A 24,345-nucleotide genomic window follows, 5' to 3' on the forward strand; every position below is an offset into this window, starting at 1 on the left:
AAAATCCACACGACCACAGGGAGAGAGACACGCAAACTCCAAATATACATGCGTCAGGTTCGAACCCACAACTTGTATACCAGGAAGTCGTTGGTTCGATCACCAGATCCATGGAGACCACTCCAATGCTGGTCTCAGTAACCGGACCCTCTGTCCTGCACGCATGCCCTGGCCAGCGTAGCCTTTTTCCGAATCATATCAGCCACGATTACCTAAAGGCAGTCACTGCATCGCACGCATTTGGATGCGCTTCTCTGGCCGTCTGGAACGCTCTTCGTTCCGATATTAGCAAGCCACTGGACTTATGCTCTCTTAAATCTAGATTGAAACTCGTTTCTTTAGAACTGCTTTTTGTGTTTAGTTTGTCCTTCCTCCGCATCTTCCGATTAGCACAGTTGGATACGTACGGTGGATATATATATACATATATATGTCTCGCCTAGCTAATATTACTTGTGCTTTGAAACAGCTTTAATATTTCTCTTCTTTGGTTCTTTCAGTAAAGTCACGTAGAATGAGAATAAAATAATAAAATAACAATAAAATCCTCACGGCGTTTCGTCCACAACGCAAACGGCCGCTTGCGTTGTGGCCGAAACGTCGTGAGAATTTTATTGTGTTATTTTATTATTTAATTCTCATTCTACGTGACTTTGCCGAAAGAACCAAAGAATATGAATCCTTGCAGTCACGAAAGCTTTCAATCGAAATTTAGCTTTAATATTTGATATTGCAAATACCTGCGTGTGTTTTTCTTTGATTTCAGTGCGATAAAACTATACACTGCACTTCTTTAAAAAAATCTATAAACAATTCTGTGTATTTAGGACACTATTTAGAGAAGTTATGCACAACCTTTAACTGCAGTCACATTGAAGCAACGCTGCAAATGGGCAAAAGTGCAAGTTTTGTTTCTATAAATGATAATGTAGGCAAGTGTTTTTTTATATTATCTCGTGAGAGTAATAGTTTAGCTTTGGCGTCGTACGGCAATTTAAAATCCATTTAAGAAATAATTACGTTCAAACAATGCTAATGTTTTGGAAGCAAAGCCGTTAACTTTCATCGTAATTAAAATTTTTATTCACATTTAAAGGTGACAAAATACTACTTTGAAAGGGAACAAATGCAACATGCTGAGTGGCATTTTCCAATTACAAAAATAACACCTTAAATTCAAAAGTTCTGACGTTTATTTCTCACGAGTTTTTGTTTCCAAAAGAACTTTTACTCTGCGCACTGATACAATCGGTTGTTTTCGCACCCTTTGTCAATCCACTGCTGTGCGAAGGCCTTTCCGTACCACGTGGGATATGAAGGTTGTTTTACTTTGCTACACTCGTCAGTGCGGGGTTGGTGAAGGATTGGGGTACCTATCACCAATTCAGATGTCACTCGCCCGCCAATGATCGGCCATGGCCGTGGATGGAACTCTGTTCGCCGCGTTCATGGTGCGGCGCGCGAATCACCGCACCAGTGAACGGCGGTGACGCTGCTCAGCGGTAGCGCGCTCGTCGCTTGTTGCAGGGCGAATCTGGCAGGGGGGAGTCACAGTGGCGAGATGTTAACTACCTCACCTGGTGTACAGGAGGTCGTGGGTTTGATCCCGACCCTGTGACGCCTCTCTCCCCGTGGCCGCATGTATTTTTGGAGTTCCCATGTCTCTCTCCCCGTGGTCTTTCGCGTGGGGTTTTCTTCGGCTCCAGTTTTTCCATCCACATTTAGAATCAATGTGCATTCAGAGTATTCGGCTGCTATACATTTCCATAATATAAGCCACTTCGTTGAGCTATTATTTGTGGGCAGGTCGCTCCTGAAAAATAGCTATATAGCTCCGTGACCCTTACCTGATAAAATAAAAAAAATTGTTCATAGTTTTAATATTAGGAAGCCACTGAAACTGTGCACTTTTAAACATAGATTGAAAACTAATTTCTTTAGAACTGCTTTTCGTGTTTAGTTGTCCTTCCCCCTGCACCTCCGATTAGCATGGTTGGCGTTCAATGTACGTACATACAGGCCACCCTGGTTAACACTGCTGTTTGTGCCGGCTTGTGTGGCAGATGTCGCAAGCCGAGAACGATGGCTTGGCGGATGGTCCGCACGTGAACGTCCAGGAGACCCAAGTCATGTCCTCCTGCTACCAACTCCTTCTACAGACCCTCAACACCCTCTTCTCTTGGTAATGTAGCCGTGTATACCGCCCGTGTGTACCAGCCGTGTGTACCGCCCCTGTGTACCGCCCCTGTGTACCGCCCTTGTGTACTGCCCGTGTGTACCACGCTGGATGTTTATCACTGTGTAGGTTTCGACGCCTTTGCTGCACGGCCCTCTCCCGAGTACTGTCGGGTTGTACCGTCCGTTGTTCGGCGTGGATGTCCACCGACGTTTCACTCCACGCGCCGCGAGAAGCTTCTTCTTTAACGGAGCAGTTCGCTTTGTCAGGGCATGTGGAACGAAACGTCGGACGTGAAGCCGGACAGCACGTTACCACTGCCACCCTGCCGCTCAATTTCTAAACGTTCTGTCTCTGTCCAACTAGTGCTTGTAAACGAAATTATTTGAAACTAATATATTTTTTCTTTTGCCAGGTAAGGCCCACTGAGCTATGTAGCACTTTTTCAGAAGCGACCTGGCCACAAATCATAGCTCAACAAAGTCGTTTATAATGTAAACACACGGTGATTCTAAATGTGGAGAGAAAAACGGACGACCCGGAGAAAAATCCACGTGACCATGGGGAGAGAGACATGCAAACTCCTAAATACAGAGCAGGCGTCTGGGTTGGGATTGAACCCATGACTTCCTGTTCACCAGGCGTGGGAGTTAAAATCTCGCCACCGCGGGCGTCTGGTACACAGTCGTGAGCTGTCTCGGCCTTAGCCGTTCACATTCGCCGCTGTCAGCAACGTGTGTGAATCCTGCCACTCTGGGCCCTGTGTCTCTGCAATGCTTTTGGCTGTGTCTTGTGCGTGCCCCTGTGCGCAGGAGCGGGTTTGTGCATTTGGAGAATAAGCCTCTTCTTAAGGATGCTCTGGGTACCCTGGCCTTGAGGCTCAAGCCCGGAGAGGGAGCGATGTCTATGGACGAGCTGCTTGGGTGAGTGTTCGGCGCTCACTTGCTCACGAAGACCAAATCCGTAGATTCCCCCGTGCAGCCTTAAGGCCAAATTCGTATTCGGAGTTTGGCTGCCAGTGTTGTCACCCCAGATTTTTCCAGATGAGGGCAACGGAAGTTTTTACAACGGAACGATTGTCACCGGCAACGGTTGACGGTGACAATTGGCAGCGATGGTTGCCTTCAAAAAATGTGCTCGGGTATCTTGTTGTAGACAGAATGTGAGGGGGGAAGTGATATTTGTGAGCGCCTATATTAAGGCTTAGAATAAGAAGGGGTATTCATAATAGAGGTTTTTTGGGTTAGATCGCGTAAATATATAAATGTGTCGTTAAAACCCGCCACCACCCGACACAGCCAACTAGTAAGGGTTGTCATGTAAACAGAACATGCCAATTCGTCACTAGTGCAGCACACCGGTGTGTTGGAGAGCTAAGCCACAACATTTACAATCTTGAGTACGACGATTCGCCAGTAATTACAACTAGCTTCATCAGGCGAGAGCCAAATTTGTGGAGAAGTCCTCCTGTTTCGTTCCTTATATAGAGGCGTAGGTGTGGTGACCACGCTTCTGCGCTCTTGTGGCACGTGGGGAGGGGGGATTACTGAGTCAACGTACATTATGCATGTGCATTATGCGAGCCCTTTGAACTTGTCCTTCCTGTCTATTGTGTTTATTAAAATAGCCGTACCAACGGTAATCCCTATTGAAGTACGTTGCCCTTTGTAAGCATGCATTTAAATAATGTATTATTTGATTATTCTCTTCCACGCAGCAAAGGCGTTAGCTATCCGAACGGTTAAAGTTATTTTTATTTTTTTCACTTTCGATAGATTCTCTAATTAGTCTTGGCCAGCAGTAGCTAGTTTTGCACAGAACGTCAACATTATCAAAATCAATTGAGTATCCTTGTTGGCACCCGTGTTCTTCTACTGCTGACAGTTGCATTTGGGGGAATTTAATATTTTTCTAATGTTATTTTAGTCTTGTGCTGATCATTCGTCCTGTTTGCCCAACATAACATTTACCACACGTGCAGTTAATCCTGTACACACCTTCTGTTGATGGCTTCGGTAATACATCTTTTATACCAGATATTAATTTCTGTATTTTATGTACCGTGACAAATCTGGCTCGGATGTTTTGATTTTCCAAATATCTGGCAAGTTTATCAGTTACTCCGGCAATGTATGGTATTTTGATCGTTTTAATTACTTGGGCAGTTTCAATGCTCGTGTTATTTGATTGGTTTTGGAATTCAATTCCCTGTTGATTTGTACATCATTGTAACCGTTCATTTGCAGTGCTTCTTTAAAATGTTAAATTTCACTTCTCAGACTGTCACCATCTGACACTTTCTTAGCTCGATGAATGAGCATCTTGATAAGAGCAGATTTCTGTGCGGGGTGATGGTGTGACTGCATTCAGATAGGCGTTTCCTTTTGGTAAACACGATGTTATTTTTCCATTTCAACCCCGTCCGAGCAGAATATCCATAAATGGTAGAGTTCTGTCAGCTTCCACTTCCATGGTGAACTGGATGGATGGGTTTTGCGAGTTGAGATGATTTAGAAATGCGTTCAGTGTATCTTTGCCGTGTGGCCAGACCACCAATGTGTCATCCACATATCTAAACCAAGCAGATGGTTTTAGTGTGCTTGAAGCTATTGCTTTTGTTTCAAAATCTTCCATGTACAAATTCGCTATCACAGGAGACAAACGAGAGCCCATTGCTGCTCCGTTTTGTTTATAGAATTCACCTTGCCACAAGAAGTAGGTGTTCTTTAGACAGTGTTCAGCTACCCTTGGGATATCTTTGGCTAAACCTTTGTTCGTTACCAGAGTGTCGAGTAATTAAATTAACTCGTTGACCGGAACCCTCGTGAACAGAGAAGTCACATCAAAACTTACGAGAATATCATTAGGGTTAAGATTCATATATTTGATTATATTTACGATATGTTCGAAGAGGTCCTCCCGATGTAGGGCTGTATTTGTTTCGTTTCGTATTGTGCTAATTTGTACGTGGCAGAGCCTATTGTACTACCTATGGGTCTTAATGGGACATCAGGTTTGTGAATTTATGGTAGCCCATAAAGTCTTGGTGGTTTTGATGTCCTTGGTTTGATCAGGTATTGCTCTTCCTTGGGAATTGGTGACTTGGCACCTGAAGAAGGCCACTTGTGTTGTGGCCGAAACGTCGTGAGAATTTCATTGTTTTATTTTATTATTTTATTCTCATTCTACGTGACTTTACCGAAAGAACCAAAGAAGATCTATAGCAGTATCTACTGACTCTATAGTCATTACTACTGACTGCAGCAGTATATCCTGACTGTAGTGGAATCTACTGACTACTATTATCTACTGACTATTGTTGTATCTACCGACTCTACGGTAGTATCTACCGACTCTATAGAGAAATCTACCGACTCTATAGCAGTAACTACTGACTCTGCAGTAGTATCTAATCACTACAGTAGTACCTACTGATGGTATAGTAGTGTCTATTGACTCAATACTAGTATCTACTTTCTATAGTAGTAACTACTAACTCCATAGTAGTATTTGCTGACTGTAAAATAGTATCTGCAGACTCTATACCAGTATCTGCAGACTCTATAGCAGTATCTGCGGACTATAGCAGTATCTTCTGACTCTATGGTCATACATAGCAACTCTGCAGCAGTATATCCTGACTGTCGTGGTATCTACTGACTGTAGTATTATCTACTGACTATAGTATCTACCGACCCTACGATAGTATCTATAGTAGTAACTACTGACTCTGTTGTAGTATCTACTGTCTGTAGCAGTATATACTGACTGCAGTACTATCTACTAACTCTTCAGTAGTATCTACTGACTCTATAGTAGCATCTACTGGACTCTATAGTAGTATCTACTGAGTGTAGCAGTATTTACTGATCATAGAGGTATCTACTGACTGCAGTCGTAGCTCCTGACTATTTAGTCATCTACCGACTCTATAGTAGTAACTACTGACTCTATAGTAGTATCCGCTGACTATAGTAGTAACTACTAACGAGGTGGCATCTTGGCAGGCTGGGGCTGGGCCGCTACCCCCCTCCGCCCCACCATCCCCCCCCCCCGCTCTACAGTAATTATCTACAGACTATAGTAGTAGCATCGTCGTATAGACCGACTCTATAATAGTACTCACTTCACAGAGTGTAGTGGTGAGGCCTAGTCCCGTGCAGAGCCCCCGGCCTCGCCTAGATTGCCCAGCTGGCCGAGGTGGCACCTTGGCAGGCTGGGGCTGGGCCGCTACCCAGGCGCCGCCGCTCCACCATACCCCCCCGCCCGCTCTGCAGTAGTTATCTGCGGACTATAGTAGTAGCTTCTACCGACTCTATAGTAGTAATTGCACACATTGGGGTGGGGGGGGGGGAGAAGAGGACATGACACCGATGAATTAACCTCGGGGTTGCGTGTATTTTTTTAGCATTTTTAAACCGAATGGCAATTCCCCCCTCCCCCCAGCGAAGGCGTGTGCGTTGCTAGGGGCAACCCCCAGTCAGCTGTGTCGCACATGCGCAGATGCGTGCTTTGGCGCGTGCTCAGCGGCGTAATGTAATATATAAATAATAATCGTTACAAATGGCTACTTTAACTACTTTTAAGGTGACGGATGCGAAAATGGAATAGCGCCGGCTCACCACGGGGCCTATGGCGTGGTACCTGGGTAATTTTTTTAAAACGTAAACCCCACGGTTCGCGAGACAAATCCTTCGCAAGTTTCGTCCACACACAGACAGACACACAGACAAACAGACAGACAAAGAATGCCTTTTATAGGTAAGATTATGACTTGTGTATTAAGAGATTATTTCTCTAGGTTTTTTCCCACCATTTAATTTTCATTGTGGCAACATTTCTAGTGGAACGACCACAGCAGCAAATAGGCGAGTTTACATTGTTTTACCAATTGTTACGGTTTCTGCTTAACTTTGAACTTGTCGGTGATTGCGCATTTCATTACACAGCGGCAAGGTCAGCCACTCTCTCGCGTGTGCTCTTTCACACGTGCGGGGCCGCGCGCCGACCTACGGGGACAGAACACAATGTCGCGCTCGTCATTCGCGTGCCGACAAATTGGAAGGTCCTCGGGTTCAAATCGCACTTGCAAGGTCCCCTTAGCCTGTCATCCATCCAGGATCAATACATCGAGTACCGATCATGTGTGAAGTCGCAGCAGAGCCGTCAATCGGATGCCAGCGCCGATCCGCTCTCGTTTTGAGCGGTGCGGCACTTCGACCTTGATGTCACGTGACGACGCTGCAATTGTGCGATCCTGTGTTTTCATCGTCTTGTTTCCTTTTCCCCCTAAGCCACGCGTTTTCATACCTGCGGAACTTTTCTGCCACGGTCCCTTCGTGCGAGTTGGCGCTCACCCTCACTCGGCTGCTCATGGCGATGGCCAAGATGAGCCCGGAGCAGAAGGAACTACGCAAAGAAATCGGTAACGGCTTGTGGTGTTGCTTTTCGAAACGTCACAACTATCGCACTTAAATTGCTCACAAATTACTTAACCCTCTCACGTTCCGATGACGTACGTATGCGTCGTCAGTTTTTCTTCCGATTTTGTTCCGATGAGGATGATGATGATGATGCCATGATGATGATTTTATTTTATGTGTGTGTGCCGTGCCTGGCCCCTCCCATCTTCCCCTCCCCAGTATCCGTTGCACAAGGGTTTTTGAAGCAGCACTGGGTAGGGCCCACGGGAGAGCGGGAGAAGGGAAGTAACTACTCCAAGGCGTTGGAAGGCTTGCTCTGGTGAGACTTTAGTTATTGTATCCCTGATGGAAGGCTTGCTCTGGTGAGACTGTGGTGGTTGTATCATTGATGGAGAAGGCTTGCTCTGGTGAGACTGTAGTTGTTGTTTCCCTGATGGAAGGCTTGCTCTGGTGAGATTGTGGTTGTATCCCTGATTGAAAGCTTGCTCTGGTGAGACTGTGGTGAGGGGTGGTAGGCGGGCGGCTCCCACCGCCGTGGAAAATGCTTTGCCACCCTGGCTATCGCCTCATGAAGCTGGTTGTAGTCACCAGTGAAACATCGTACTCAAATTCTAAATGTTGCGGCTTTACTCTCCAACACACCGGTGTGATGAACTAGTAACTAATTGACACGTTTTGTTTACGTGAAAAACCTTAATAAATGGACGTGGCTGGTTAATGACTAATTGATATTTACACGATCTAACCCAACAAACCTTGATTATGGATAATATTGGTCGCGATAGCCTACTACTACGTGTTAAGCTGCTACCGTCCGCTTTCCCCCCTTTGACGACGGCGCAGCATCTATCTGGACAGCTGTGAGAACGTGCTGGACGCGATAGAGGACATCGCTATCAAGGGCGTCACGGAGCTCGTCCACGTGGACAAGGACGGCCACTCGGCCACCTACCCCACGCTCACCAGGTCGCCGCGCGTCCGGGGGGGGGGGGGCGACCCGTGGCCCCTGGCCGTGACCGATACGATGCACGGTTCCTCGCCGCGTTTTCACAATCACAATCACAATCGTGATGTCTACTGGAGCAATCCGACGAGCTATAAAGCTCATTTTCACACGTGTCCAGTAGGGGGCGGGTCCGAATGTTACAACAACAAACAATGCGAAAACACGAAAGGATTGCAAATTATAGGAACGGTAAGCAAATCACGCAAAAAAAACTAAAACTAAACTATCAGACCGTATTCGGGAGCACAAGGCAGATTTGAAACACGGCAGGACTAACTCTTCCGCCGTGGCTGATCACTGCTACAACGCTGTGGGCTCTCATGATATTGTTTTCTCCGAGACCAAAGTGCTCTGCAAGCCGTCTGGCTACCATCACAGATTTGTTCATGAAGCCATCCAGATGTACAAACACAGACATAACTTCAACAGTGAAGATGGGTACAAATTGAGCAATCATTGGAAAGATGTTATTAACCAGGTAAAAAAAGTTTTAACTGCGCATAGTTGTCCCATCTTATTTAACAGGTACTAGTCTATTTTACCGAGTCAATTGCATCCCCAGCGTTTAACAGTGCTGCTATTTTTGCTTTGGGCGCCAACATCGGCTGTAACTGCAGATCGCCGCGGCGAAGTCTCTCTTTCCCCCCTCGCGTCTCTCCCTCAACTCTCGCTTCTAGCCCCGCCCACTTCCCCCCCCTCCCCCGCACAGTCTCACGTCCCAGTCCCTGACGTCCACACTTATATAAACTCCTTAGCCTCGGCATTTCTCCCACTGTAGTAAAAAAATTTAGCTGTGATTTTCACACCTGATGATGATTGCTTGTGTTGCAATCGAAACGTCGTGATTTAATTTATTTTTTATCTTTTATTTTAATTTTCAAATCTAGAATAAACTATTTTTATTCTTGATTTGAAGCTTTCGTAACTGCAGGAATCCATACTCTTTGGTTCTTTCGGTAAAGTCACATTTTATTTTACCAGGTAACGCCTACTAAGCTATTAGCTTCTTTTTTAAAGCGACCTGACCACAAATGATAGCGAAACGAAGTGGCTGATTATGTGGAAATTAATAGCAAATGATGTAAACGCACGTTTACGTGTTTAATCGGTCAGTACGTGAATGTGTTTCATATACGTTTCAGCTTCTTCATTTGCATTGTAGCTAAATCTTCTGTTTTGGGGAGATGGGCTTGCTAGTTAAGAACAAGTAAAACACTACAAGAGGAAAAGTAGAGATAAACTGAGCCACACACCAGCGCCATGCCGAGCCAGCCTGGCACGGCTCGGGAGGTTTTATTTTATTTTTTTCCCTCCACTGCAGAAGCCGAAGCCGCTGTCGTCGCAACACACCAAACGAGTGGAGACCACGCGTAGCCGACATGGGGGACGCTGTGTTCGCACTGCACACCGAACCGAAGTCGCGCGCGAACTAACGCGTCACTTCAACCCCGCCTCTCGGGGGCCCTGCTTTTGCCCCCTTAGCCAGATGTCTCGTACGTACGTCTGCATGTACTTACGCTGAACTTCTTTCGCACCGTACGTAGCCAACCCATTGCCGATCAGAGATGTGCGAGGGTCGAAGGACAAATTGGAGAGATCCGCTCGTACTGTGAGGGGCCACATGCGCTGGCGCGGTGTCGGATGTTGTCAGTGGGAAAGGGCGTTGTCTGAAGTGCCTCTGCTGTGGCGCTGTGTCGCGTCGCACAGGGCCGTGTTTGGAATCTTCTACCGGGTCGTGATGGAGCGGCTCGAGAAGGCCGTCAAAGCGATTCCTGCGGGACGATCCACCGACTCGGACGAGGTGACGAGGGCACCGAGCAGCACTACTTTACCCGCTACGAATAAGGGCTGTTGCCCTTGAACATCACCTGTTGTGCATTTGTTGTTCTTCTAAGGCCACACTTTGTTATTGATGAATGTGCTGCGTTTCTTTCAAAGGATGCATGCGTTTTATAAAGAGCTCCCTGTGTGTGTGTGTGAGTCCATTATTGTTCTGCACGATTGGTCCTATCCTGTGCATTACTTAGGGAATGCCAGGAAAATTCTTAAGTACCAAAGTTACGAACAACGTTCAATAATGCAACGGTCCATTATGTCCTAGTCGCAGCACACCGCTTCAGACTTGGTTGAATGTGAAACGAGTTTGGTTATTTTTTCTTTGACCTATAAGTATTTCGCCCAAGTGGAAATTAGCAATGCAAACATCTGTTGGCTCCTGCCTCTCCGATTGGAAATACAACACCGCAAATGTGTTGTCAATGATTAAAGTTCCACCGTTGGATGACGTTATGGAAAATCACCATGCTGTGCCGCGGTGTAATGGTTGGCGCACGCCGTGCTGGCAATTTAAATCTCGCCGGTACCAATCTCCCGGCGCGGCAGTTGAATCGATGGTGCGTGTTTCTTAAATTTCCCCCGCCGCCGCCTCTGTCCACCCAGCGGGGTAAACGGTTTTACTGCGGTTAGGTCGATTGGCATCACGTGTGCGGGTGGGGTAAAGTGTGGGTACTCCCACCCCTTCCAAGATGCTCTGGCCAGTGTGAAAGAGTCGGCCAAAAGAGTTGGAAGAGGGCATCACTGTGGCGAGATGTTAGTGAGATGTTAACTCCTTCGCCTGGCATGCAGGAGGTCATGGGTTCGATCCCGACCCTGATGTCCCGCTCTATATTTAGAGTCTGCATGTTCTCCCCGTGGTCACGTGGATTTTTCTCCGGGTTTCTGGTTTTTTCCCTCCAAATTTAGAAACAACATGCGTTTAGAGTATTTGGCTGCTATAGATTTTCACGCGATAAGCCACTTCGCTGAGCCATCATTTGTGGCCAGGTCACTTCTGAAACAGAGCTTTATAGTTTATTGGGCCTAACCTGGTACCCTGGAAAATACCCACTTGAGTTGGAGGCCCTTCTGCTTCTATAGCAGTGGTGTGAGCGAATCATTGCAGGGCTGCACCTTTACCGGTTAAGCAGTAATGGGGCCTCTCCGTGTGTGCACCGAGTGTATCTGTGGACTCGGTCGCATTCCTTTGGGTCACCTGTTATTGGCGCAGTGCTTGTGACTGTGCCAGGTTTCACACGGCCATTGGATTTCCAACAACTGTCCAGCGATGAGTTAATAATTTACAGGCCACTCGTCAATCCTCTGCTGGATGAAGGCGTCCCCGTGCCGTGCTGTTGGTCGTACGGGTTTGGGGGAAAGCGAGGCGCCCAGGATCAATTCGGATGTCGCTCGCCACCGCTGTTAGCCAGGGATGGGAGTAAAACTCGGGTCGCAGGGTTCAGACAGCTTCCACTGGGGGTTCTCCTGAGCCAGACCGTCACAGGGCAATGGGATGGGTGAAATGAGATGCGATGTCAATTGTAGGCGCTTTGAGATCCTGAAGCATTTCACTACTCTACAACTGCTAATCCTTATCCATTTTTGTTCGCAGGTTTCCGTGAAAAAATACTGTACGCGTATTTTAAAAGCGAATCTTGGGGCGGCAGGGTGGCACGGTTGGTAACGTAGGTGGTAACGTAGGTGGTAACGCTTGTGCATCAGCATGTAGAGCCTGGTTTCGATACCTGTGTGGAGTTTGTACGTTCTCTCCCCCCCTTGTTCTGCATGGGTTTCCTCCAATGGCGAAAAACGCACACAGAGCATTACCGGTATTGGCCAAACATCCCAATCCTGAACAATTACCCGCAAATGACTCGACTGGGATCGCACGCTGCAGCAATAGCTGCAGTAACATCAGCCCCTCCCTAACTGCGAAAACTTGGCAGGACCCTCCCGGATATAGAGTCTTGAGGCTCGGCTGAGGCTTTCCTGGCTAAACCGGTGTATTGATAAATAATGATAATAAAATAATGGCTGTTACATTATTGAGTTGTTTTTTTCTTGCCAGGTCCAAGAGGCACTGCTGATGCGGTGGAGCGCAGGCGTCCGGAACTTCCACATGCTCGTCAACCTCATCAAGGTGGAGCCACTCGTCCGCACCAATCCACTCGTCGCCGCACACCGTACCCACGACCGCATTTTCCCTGAATCAGAATCGGATTTTTTTTTGTTTAACACTTGAGGAATCCAATGAGCCATGAAGTTGTTTTTCACAGATGTCCATTGTGAGGGCTGGTCAGTCAAGGAGGGGCCCGGAACGGGTTCAGATCTTGCTCGTCAACCGATGTTTGCCGGGATTCGAACTCGGGTCGCAGGGTTTGCAGCGCAGGGTGCTTAACTATAGGCACTGCCAGCTTTCTTCCCAGTATAGAAGGTTCATGTTAAATAGTGACTGAAGTTGTTTAATAAATTACGTAAAGCACACCAGTGTTGTTTAATCCATCCGGAATCCCTCACGGACAAACGGCAATCAGTTTCACTTCTCCATCTCATTCACACAAATGTGAACCGAGCGCACTTATACATTCTGCGTGCACTTCTGTTTCCTAGACTTTTGATGGAAGACAGAGTCTCAGAGTTTGCCTAAAGGTGAGTCCAGGTACATGCAGCCTTGCATCTCCTCCTCTAACCAAGGAGATAATAGGCGCTAAACCACTGGTGTATTATTGCTAACGGTTACCTATCACCGTGGTGGGATGGCTAACAATTGCAAGCAGATGAGACAGCTCTGATATTTGGAAGTAATTCCTACAGAATAATAATACTTTCGTTTTCCACAGCGTCATTCATGCTCATTGCATCCCATGACGCCGTAGATTGATGATATATTAGGACCAAATCTCATATACAGCCACTGCTCTGCTCGCAAGAAACTTTATCAATCAGCCAAATTTCTCAAACAGTGGCCTCCTGGAAAGTGAAAAGAAAAAAAAAACCTAGGAACGTTCTTGAGGCTCAGTGAGGCCGGTGCATCTCGACGACGACGACGACTCGCCGGCATTATGAGCACCAGCGCCTGCGGCGGCACCGCCATTGTCACCGTCATTGTCACCGTCATTGTCACCGTCATTGTCACCGTCATTGTCACCGTCGCCCCTGTTGATGCTGGCCGTCGCGTGACGTCACACACATCGCCGTCTCTCTTCCCCCCCCCCCCTCCCCCCCGTTGCAGTACGGTCGCCTGTTTGTGGAGGCCTTCCTTAAAAAAGGAATGCCACTGCTGGATTGCACCTTCAAAAAGTACAAGGTCGGTGGTAACGTCCGCGGACGAGTGAAAGTGGGAAACCGGCAAAGGCACTCGGGCATTATGTGCCACGTGAATAATTTATTCCCATTGTGCCCTGCGCACATTTTTTCTTTCTGCGTTCCCCCCACCCCCCCCACCAAAAGCGGATAGATTTTCGCATTCATATCCCGAGATGTTTACGCCGTTTGACCTTGTCCGCACAGCTCGTGACAATGATTAAAGGACCCGTGGTTTACGGTCGAATGAATTATCGACTGTTAGACTGGCGTGTGTTGTGAGTGGACAGAAGAACGCGTGCGCAGAACTGTAAAAATGCGTTCCTGCCACGCGTAGAGACATAAACTATTTTTATTTCAGCAGGTAAGGCCCACTGAGCTGTATATTCTCCCGTGTTGCGAGTTTACCAGCCTAGGGCCGATTTAATTCGATGCCAACGTGGGCTACGCATGATGTTCTCTATGCTTCGTTGGCGGCTTACGCATGTGGCGTCGAGGAGGTGCTTCTATCCCCTTGCTCGCCAGGAGGAGGTGTTGCAGCAAGTGGACTATTCGCCATTTGTTTCTATCCGTATGGGGATAGAGCGTTGCCCCCTCGTGAGCATGGGTTTTCTCCGGGGTGCTCCGGTTTTAATAATAATAATACAATTTATAACGTGCGCAATGTTGCTGACCAAAGAAGCATTTCTCAGGTGCGGAGTCGAGCTCAGTGTCAGATCGTGCCGCACGGTCCAGCGGGACTTGGTGGTTAAATGTCGAGCTGAAGAGATGTGCCTTTAGATGGTCTTTGAACGAATAAACGTATTGATCGTTAAGGATGTGAAGAGGGGGATGGCATTCCAGATGATGGGGGCTGCGACGGAGAAACGACGAGAAGAAACTTTTCTCCCGCTTGTTTGATAAATCATTCATTAGCTGAAAACATCTCACAAATAAAAGGCGAATGTAGCAGGAGCAGGACCCTCTTGAAAAAGAGTCCTTCGACTCGGTGTGGTTCCTTGATAAATACATTATTATGAGTTAACAACGACACTTAAAATCTCTTAAGGACGAAATATATTCACAGTCGGTGCCAGAGCGTGGAACTCCAAACGACCGTTATACACGCAGGCTGCTTCGTCTGTAAAGTGTTTGGCTGTGCAAATTTGTATGCGTGTGTGCGCATGCACGTGTGCGTGCGTATGTGCGTGCGTATATGCGTGCGTATGTGCGTGCGTGCTCAGGACGAAGTGAACGGTTTGCTCAAGAACCTTCAACTGAGCACACGGCAGCTCCACCACATGTGTGGTCACTCCAAGGTAACGGCTAAGGAACCATCACTTCGCCCGGATTCATCACTTAGAATGGACCCCGTGGATTCCCACGCGCACGGCACTACGCCGTTGGGTTCACGCACGACCCCTGCAGCTGCTGGCACTGTGATGCACCTCAATGTTAAAGACGACATTCTTGAACCGAATCACGACCCTGAATAGTGGGGGACGGGGCAGGTGGGGGTTGGGTGCGAATCGTTTGATGTCTCCGTCGCGTCCCTCTGACCCACGCCGGCCACCACCTCGGCATGTTCTCTAGAGGTTTTTTGTTTTTTTAGTAAAAATTCCCATTGCACTCCCTCCTGTGATCGACCTCACAAACAATTTTTTTCTTATTTTACCAGATAAGGCCCACTGGGCTATATAGCTCTATTTCAGAAGCAACCTGGCTATCAGAAAGATAGCTCAACGAAGTGCCTTATTACGTGAATGCACTTTATAGCAGCCAAATACTCTAAACTCACGTTTGTAAATGTGGAGGGAAAAACCAGAGGACCCGGAGAAAAATCCACGCAACCACGGTGGAAGAGACACGCAGACTCCAAATATACAGCAGCAGATTTCAGGGTCATGGTCGAACCCGCGACCTCCTGCATACCAGGCGAGGGAGTTAACGTCTCACTACCATATCGCCCAAACTTGGCAGCCTAGCACACACGCATGTGACCAGAAGACGTCGCTCAATCAGTTATTTTGGGACCGCAAAGCACCGTAGCTTATCGAATAGCTCGTGGGGGGGGAGGGGGCGGCGGACGGTGAATAGTCACTTGCGTACTTGATGCGTTTTAGAGAGCAGTTTCTCGTAAGCCATCTATTTTTCCGAGATCAAGGTGTCTTCTTGGCCAAATCCTTTGATGCCACGCAGCACTTCACCGACCCTTTCCACCCCTCTGCCAGATCCCACAGCTGCCACGCAGCAGACAACACAGCGAACTCCACGCTCTGCCCTGACAGTCTCCCACCTCCCTCCTCTTAGCTCTCTTCCCCTCAGTCTCCGTACTCATGGAGACCATTAAAGTTGTCCGTCTGCCTCTCTTGGCAATCGAGCCTTCCCGATCCTGCACACGCCCCACCCATATCTGCAACACTCACCGGCCACGTACTCTCCCAGACTTCTGAATGTATTATTTTGTCTCGCCACAAAATTCCCAGCATCTGTCTTTGAGCTGCCAAGTGAGATCCCCTATCCACACAGGGATGCAAATCACACCCCTGATGTTTGCTATCCCTCCCCTGCCCTCGCCCGCCCGCCCGCCTGCCTGCCTGCCTGCCTCATTAATTAACCCACTCCTTCATATATCCTTGTCCCCGCTTTCCCCCGCTCCCTCCCGTGCAGGTGAACCACAACGTGAACCTCATGAACTGCGTGCCCCAGCTGAAGCGCACGCTCGAGTCGTTTGTCTACCGTGTCAAGGCCATGCTCACCGTGAACAAGTGCCACGAGGCCTTCTGGATCGGCAACCTGAAAAACCGTAACCTGCACGTGAGGACCTCTTCCAGCGATCCCGGCCGCGCTCCCTGCTTCGTTTGTCAGTTTTGTTCAAACTGGGTGTTCAACCGCGCGTTCAACCGCTCGTTAAACCTGGTTTTGGCACAGTGGAGAGCACATTTGGTGCATCTTCCAGTCATCTCAGTTAACCCACGGCACCCGGGTCTGTCCCGTGACCTCCTGCCAGCAGCGGACCTTTGACACCTTCACGCGATAGCTTTAAGGTGCATCTAGCACGGCGCAACCACCGTGGTGACATCACTGCTGCTACGTGGTGAACGCCGGTTGTTGTTAACCAGGGTGTGGTTGGATGCTGCCACCGCGGTGTAAATCGGTAACGCTTTGGGCTTGCTTACCAAAGTTTGCCTGTTCAAATATAATCTCCGCCGGCCCCCCCTCCGGCCCCGTCGCTTGTGTCCTCCCAGAAGTACGACCGGCAGCCAAGGCGATGAGTCGATGAGGAGGTCACGAGTGGACAGGGGGTGGGGGTAGAATTTGCGTACTCCCACCTATTCTAAAACGTCTGGCCACCGTGAAAGAGGAGACCAAGTACGCTCCAGAGGAGCTCGCTCTAGTGGAGGCGCTGCCGCTAGCAGTGGCGAGAGCAAGCAATTGCAGGGCTGTGCCTTTATCCTGTTGTAGTTGATGTTAACTACCTCACCTGGTATACAGGAGGTCATGGGTTCGATCCCGACCCTGACGATGCTAGTTGTAGATTTGGAGTTTGCGTGTCTCTATCCCCGTGGTTGCGTGTATTTTTCTCAAGGTCATTGGGTTTTTCCTTCCGCATTTAGAATTGACATCACGTGTTTATAGTATTTGGCTGTTATACATTTCTACATGATAAGCCAGATTGTTAAGCTATCATTTGTGGCCAGGTCACTTCTGAAAAAGAGCTACATAGCTCAGTGGGCCTCACCTGGAAAAGTAAAAATAGTTTATTTTTTTTAGTTTAATAAACATGACCCAGTGCCCGTCTCCTATGGTGGCCCTGATCCAAGGGTGGAAATTTCACATTTCTAATTGTGGGGGGCCAGGCAATTTGTAGGATGACCACCTTGTACAGCCATAGGACGAATCACCATTGACACCCTGCAGGGGAGGATGGGCTGGGTCGATAGTTTACCAGGATTCTAACTTGTGACCTTTCCCTTTCTCAGATTAAATTTCTACCGCAGATCTGCCCAGCCCTGCATGGTTTAGAATTGGCCCAAGTTAATGAAGTTAATAATAAGGGGCGCCGCAGTGGCGAGATGTTGTCTCCCTCGCCTGGTGTGCAGCAGGTTGTGGGTTCGATCCCTCCCTGAAACCTGTATTATATTTGGAATTTGCATGTTCTCCCTGTGGTCGCGTGGATTTTTCTCCCGGTCCTCCGGTTTCCCCCCCCCCCCACATTTACAATCAACGTGCGTTTAGAGTATTTGGCTGCTATAAATTTCCACGTGATAAGCCACTTCATTGCGCTATCATTTGTGGCCAGGTCGCTTCTGAAAAATGACTATATAGCTCAGTGGGCCTTACCTGGCACAATCAATGCAGTTAAATAGTTAATGTGCGTGTTCATGCTCATACGGATTGAACCAAGATCGCTCGATTTTCTTTTATCCTAAATCGCGATGTTTCTGCCGTCAATATAACTTCTCAAGGGCCACGTGTCATTGCGTGCCGTGTTGTCATTCAATGGCTGGCCCGCACGCGGTTTTGCTTTCCATTGCTTTGCTCGTCATAGAGTGAGTTGGTGTCTCTCGCGATGTGGCGTCTTCAGACAGCCGGTTGATTAGTGTAAAAACTGTTCCCCCGTTGTCTGGTGCAGGGCGAGGAGATATTGTCTCAGGATATGATGCAGACGGACAAGGGCGAAGACTCTGAAACGGAGGCATCGGTGCTTGCAGAAGATGATGATGAAGATGAAGAGATGCCAGAGGTGACATGATTCATAATTAAAGAAACCAAATTAATTGTTAGTCTTCCCTTTTTTAATACCCTAGGCGGGTATCAATTTAAAATCGCCTGAAATGCATCGCCAATGCTCGTCAAATCTCAGAAGCTAAGCAGCGCTGAGCCTGGATAGTGCTTTGGTGGGTGACTACCATGTGTGTCATGTTACGATAGGCTGCTTTGGGGGTTAGCAGTACTGTACGGTGCCTCCACATCTATGCTCCACCTTCACTAAGTAGCATAAACCATCACGTGAACTCCAGTCATCCTCGCAGTGGCTCATCCAGCAGTAGGTTGACCAAAAGGGCTGTCACCTTCTTTGGGCAAATATACAACGTGCACATTTTGCTCAAGGAATGTTGAACTTTTTTGAATTCCAATTTTCAATTGTGCATACATCTTTACTTAAAGCTTTCGTGACTGCAGGAATTAGTATTCTTTGGGTCTTTCGGTAAAGCCACGTAGATAGAAAAAAATAATAATATCACGAGCTTTAAATCGAAAAATATCACGACGTTTCGATCGCAACACAAGCAATCGTCATCAGGCGAAAAAGAGGGGGAAAGGTGCTGAGGCAGGCTATTTATAAAAGTTTAGAGATGGGCGGGGCAGCTAATGTTAATATAGGAGAGGTCTCTGACACCTGCAGTAGGTCTACACCAATTAGAGAGCTGTTTATAAAGGTTTAGAGATGGGCGGGGCAGCTAATGTTAATGTAGGAGAGGTCTCTGACACCTGCAGTAGGTCTACACCAATTAGAGAGCTGTTTATAAAAGTTTAGAGATGGGCGGGGCAGCTAATGTTAATATAGGAGAGGTCTCTGTCACCTGCAGTAGGTCTACACCAATCAAAGAGCTGTTTATAAAGGTTTAGAGATGGGCGGGGCAGCTAATGTTAATGTAGGAGAGGTCTCTGACACCTGCAGTAGGTCTACACCAATTAGAGAGCTGTTTATAAAGGTTTAGAGATGGGCGGGGCAGCTAATGTTAATGTCGGAGAGGTCTCCGTCACCTGCAGTAGGTCTACACCAATCAAAGAGCTGTTTACAAAGGTTTAGAGATGGGCGGGGCAGCTAATGTTAATGTAGGAGAGGTCTCCGTAACCTGCAGCAGGCCTACACCAATCAGAGAGCCGTTTATAAAGGTTTAGAGATGGGTGGGGCAGCTAATGTTAATGTAGTAGAGGGCTCCGACACCTGCAGTAGGTCTACACCAATCAAAGAGCTGTTTATAAAGGTTTAGAGATGGACGGGGCAGCTAATGTTAATGCAGGAGAGGTCTCCGTAACCTGCAGCAGGCCTACACCAATCAGAGAGCCGTTTATAAAGGTTTAGAGATGGGTGGGGCAGCTAATGTTAATGTAGTAGAGGGCTCCGACACCTGCAGTAGGTCTACACCAATCAAAGAGCTGTTTACAAAGGTTTAGAGATGGGCGGGGCAGCTAATGTTAATGTCGGAGAGGTCTCCGTAACCTGCAGTAGGTCTACACAAATCAAAGAGCTGTTTACAAAGGTTTAGAGATGCTTCTAAATGTCAGCTCATAGAGAGCTCGGAAACAGCCATCGCCACATGGAGGTGGAAAAGAATGGCAAGCCGCCTTTAACTAACACAGCTAACGGTGGCTGTGTTAGTGAATGTAACTCTGAAACGAAGCTATGGGGGCGTCCTCTGGTCTAACACCGTTTTGAGACGAGGCTCAAAAGAAAGCTGTCTGGTGTGGACCAATCAGTTTCAAAGACCATTGGATATATTATCAGTGTGTTTTTTGTTTGCATTCTGACCACAAGTATTGTGGTTAATTCAGACATGATTCCTTGGTAAAGGTTTCAGTTTGGTGTTTTAACATCTTAACACCTGTTTTGTTGCCGGAAAAAAGGGGAAAACCTCTTCTCATATTTTGGTACTGGCAAAGGAGGTCCTATAATGATGCTTTATAAAGGTTGACATGCTCACATTGACATGCTAATCTCCCACAATAAAATGGCCACCCCCACAGCTTCGTTTCTGAGTTACATTCACTAACACAGCCACCGTTAGCTGTGTTAGTACACGGCGGCTTGCTCTTTGATTAGTGTAGATCTACTGCAGGTTACGGAGACCTCCTACATTAACGTTAGCCGCCCCGCTCATCTATAAGCAGCCTGCCTCAGCATCGTTCCCCCTATTTGTTTCACCTGATGACGATTGTTTGTGTTGCGATCGAAACGTTGTGATATTGTTTTTATTTCTATCTACGTGGCTTTACCGAAAGACCCAAAGAATATGTGCATACATCATCATAGGCTATCCCTCGCAATTGAGGATGATTGTTTTCCATAGAAAAGTTGGTTTATCTATGGGTCCCAAGATGGCTGAAGAGATCAGTCTGGGATTGACAGATTCTGGTGCAGCTTGGGCACATGTGTCCAGGAAGAGTGTTGGCTGGAACTGCAGTAGTTAATCGGGCTACAGCATTGCTCTTTACCCCATTCCCCATTTTCCTCTTCCTGTTTCTGCTGTTGAGTTTCAAATTGTTTGGATCCTTGAAATAGGTGATCCTGGGCAAGAAGTCTCCCATGAGTTAGTGTCGATGGAGCACTTCTTCATGTTGGCCTTGGGGACATCCTTGAAGCGCTTTGCTCTGCCCGCCTCTTGAACGCACACCACGACGAAGCTGGGAGTAGAAGACTTGCGTCGTACAGTACAGGAGTTTCCTTTGCAGCGGCGTGGAGACTGCGTCTAGTCCAGGGGTTGGAAACCTATATAACGAAAAACGATTTTTTTTTATTAGGTAACAAAAAATATGTCAAGGTCGGGCAATGCACGTGAGTACGAGAGACGGTGGTCGGTCCTTAATAAATAATGTCACGAAGCAGCCCACAAAGAGCTGTGTGCGGCTCTGGAGCTGCGGGTTGCCGACTCCTGATCGAGCCGGTTCACCGACCGACGTGCGGACGGACTCCGCCGTCCCCCTGTTTGTGTCCAGAATGCAGAAGAGGAATTCCTGAGCGACGAGTACTGACCTGGCTCTCTTCGGCGTTGGATGGCCGATTACTCACGTTCTCCATCACACATCGGGCGGAGACTGCAACAACGATTGCGTTTTGTTTGTTTATTTGTTTTCGACTGAGGCAACGGCGGCGACCCACGTGCCCTGCCCGAGAACGGTAAACTTGGCAGGACGCTGCCGCTTGACGCACTTAGCTAAGTGGCGCGGGGTGGCGGGAAGGTGCGAGTTGGTGGCCGGGAGCGGGCGCCTTCCTTTGCCGTTTGTTGGGGATTGTTCGCGGTGAGAAGCCACCGGCCGCGCCGTCAGATTCTCAGTGGCGAACTTTAAAGGTCGTGCAAAGTTATTCGTGAAATGTTTAGAAATTACTCGCAAATTACTTAATTGGAGGAAATTTAAAAAAAGCATCATTGATTTTTTTTTATCTCGGTTATCTTTTCGCGGAAGTCATTGCTTACCCGTTGTAATCTTCGCAAGTGTCCACTTAACCGTTATCTTTACGGAACACCATCCTTGTTCTAAACATGACCTTTATCTACCAGGGTCAAAGCAGTGACTACTTAATTAAAATACATTTCACATTTATTGCATGAGCGATTGGCTTCGTTAAAATGCAGAGATACTTGTAATTAATCTTTATTAAATAATAATAAAAAAACTGTTTTCTACTCTATGCTCATGTTGCACCTCCGATTATCACGGTTGGCTACGTCCGTTGCAAAAGAAGTTCAACATACGTATGTTATGCCTTAAGTTCTGAACACGTGATTACAAACTTTTGGTTATATGCTGCATATTGTTGCCTTTTTTTTCACGACACGGTAATTGCTGTCATATTTAAAGTATTTTTTTTTTACATTTAATGCGCGGATTTAAACGTAGTGTGACAAAAAACGTACACTTCGCGGACTTTTTAAAATAAAAATGTAAAAACGTCAACGATGCATCCTTTATAAGTTTGCATTTCCCATTCCTTTATTAATAGTAAAAAATAATTGTACGTTTTCGCGACGAATAACTAGTTGACAGCCGTTTCATCAAGCCTCCCGTCTCGTCATCACTATCATCCACGACACCCCGCACCTCCGATTGGCACATTTGTCTTCACACGGTGTGAAAGGTCAACTTACGTACGTACATAAAAAACCACGGAGCTTGAGTCCGATATGTTTCACGCTTGTCAGTGTGGGTTGCTGAACAGCAGAGGTGGGGAGGGGGGTGGTTAGACCAGGTCAGATTTCACTCACCAATGATGTTAGCCATGACCAGGCGTCAAAGTCGCCTACCAAGTTCATACCACTGTGTGCTAACCACTGTGCCACCGCCCTTGGAAAGCTTGTGAGAGAGCTTTCTGCACGGTTTTGTTACAGCATACACTGACATTCATTCATAAGTGATATTCATAACAGTGATATTCATTCATAATGGTTATACAGGAAAGCCTCCTTCAATCTTGGGTCTTTCAAGGAAAGGCCTCGCATGGGATATTTGGCCAATTCCTTTACAGGTATTATTTTGCGTGGGAGGAGGAGACGGGACTGCCGGGATAAACCCCCACGCATATTCGGGGAGAAATTGTAACTCGACACGGTGTATAAGAAACCCGGTTCATTACCTTGGGCCGGTCCCATCGGGTATCACCCTCTACACGATCTTCTCGATTGAGGCATGCACCGTCACGCCCGGCGGATTGCAGCGAACGCTGCCGCGTGTCTTCGGCGTGCTCGCGTTGGGATCTCGATATCTGAGATCACGATGTCATCGCGGCCAAATCCGTTGACGACACCCGCACATCGCCAGCGCTTTCCGCTCTCGGCCAAACCCTGCAGCTGTCGCACAATCGACGTGACCTCCAAGAACTGGCCGCACAGTATCCTGCCATCTGCGCTTAGTTTCAAGTAAACTGTAAAATAAAAATAAAAGATTTTGCCAGGTTATAAGGCCCACTGAGATTATAGTTATTTTTCAGAAGCGACCTGGCTATCGCAAATGATAGCTCAACGAAGTGGCTTATCGCGTGGAAATGTATAGTGGCCAAATACGGTAAATGCTCGTTGATTCTAAATGTTGGAGGGAAAAATCGGAGGACCCGGAGAAGAATCCACAACCACTTGTATACCAGTCCAATTCTGGTCTCAGTAACCGGACCCTCTGTCCTGCACACATGCCCTGGCCAGCGTAGCCTTTTTCCCGAATCATATCAGCCATGATTACCTAAAGGCGGTCACTGCATCGCGCGCATTTGGATGTGTTTCTCTGGCCGTCTGGAACGCTCTTCGTTCCAATATTAGGAATCCACTAGACCTATGCAATTTCAAATCTATATTGAAAACTCATTGCTTTAGAACTGCGTTTTGTGTTTAATTCGTTGTCCTTCCCCCCGCATCTCCCGATTACTATGGTTGGCTACGTACGGTGTGAAAGAAGTTCAACGTACCTACCTGCCACGTTCTCTAACGGACTTGTGCAATTCCTTAGTCTTGTCTTGCCACTGAATTGCTAGCAAGTGCCAACCCGCTTCTTCTGGAATCATGGTTCTAATTCAGGCTCAGATGTTTGACGGTGCTAGGGACCTGCTGATCACGTGATCACGGCTAACCGCTGTCAGCTTCTGTGAACGTGTGCTCTTTATGGGCAAATCTGAAGAATTTGCTGTCAACTACAAAGCCAGTAGATTTTTCCTTTCGGGACGGCGTTGTAAGTTGAAGGTCTTCTGGCACTTAACTTTCAAACATCATTGTTATGGATGTAAGCAGTCGTAATGTTAATTATTTCATTTAAATACATTGGCGCTTATGCAGCATGTGTTGCTTTTGTTCATTTGACTCTCATTCTGCATTGTCCACACTTTAAACATTTTCTGTAAAAATCTATGACAATAAATTGCTGCGATGGAA

General features: G+C 47.4%; 1 protein-coding gene across 5 annotated transcripts in view; it reads left to right on the forward strand.

Annotated features, from left to right (window-relative positions):
* The window catches only part of FANCD2 (FA complementation group D2), a 63,775-nt gene extending 39,430 nt beyond the window's left edge, over positions 1–24,345 (forward strand). For all 5 annotated transcript variants that reach the window (XM_032971768.2, XM_076074165.1, XM_032971769.2 and 2 more), the window contains 13 exons: positions 2,064–2,182; positions 2,989–3,099; positions 7,471–7,601; positions 7,819–7,918; positions 8,443–8,565; positions 10,313–10,406; positions 12,489–12,560; positions 13,031–13,069; positions 13,653–13,727; positions 14,947–15,021; positions 16,373–16,519; positions 18,339–18,449; positions 21,428–24,345. In XM_032971768.2, the coding sequence (XP_032827659.2) occupies positions 2,064–2,182; positions 2,989–3,099; positions 7,471–7,601; positions 7,819–7,918; positions 8,443–8,565; positions 10,313–10,406; positions 12,489–12,560; positions 13,031–13,069; positions 13,653–13,727; positions 14,947–15,021; positions 16,373–16,519; positions 18,339–18,449; positions 21,428–21,463 (1,233 nt within the window). In that variant the 3' untranslated portion in view covers positions 21,464–24,345. The remainder of the gene's footprint in view (positions 1–2,063; positions 2,183–2,988; positions 3,100–7,470; positions 7,602–7,818; positions 7,919–8,442; positions 8,566–10,312; positions 10,407–12,488; positions 12,561–13,030; positions 13,070–13,652; positions 13,728–14,946; positions 15,022–16,372; positions 16,520–18,338; positions 18,450–21,427) is intronic.

The sequence above is a fragment of the Petromyzon marinus genome, chromosome 46 (genome assembly GCF_048934315.1).
Source record: "Petromyzon marinus isolate PM22_M1 ecotype Great Lakes invasive population chromosome 46, UKy_Petmar_22M1.pri1.0, whole genome shotgun sequence".
Classification (NCBI taxonomy): Eukaryota; Metazoa; Chordata; class Hyperoartia; order Petromyzontiformes; family Petromyzontidae; genus Petromyzon; species Petromyzon marinus.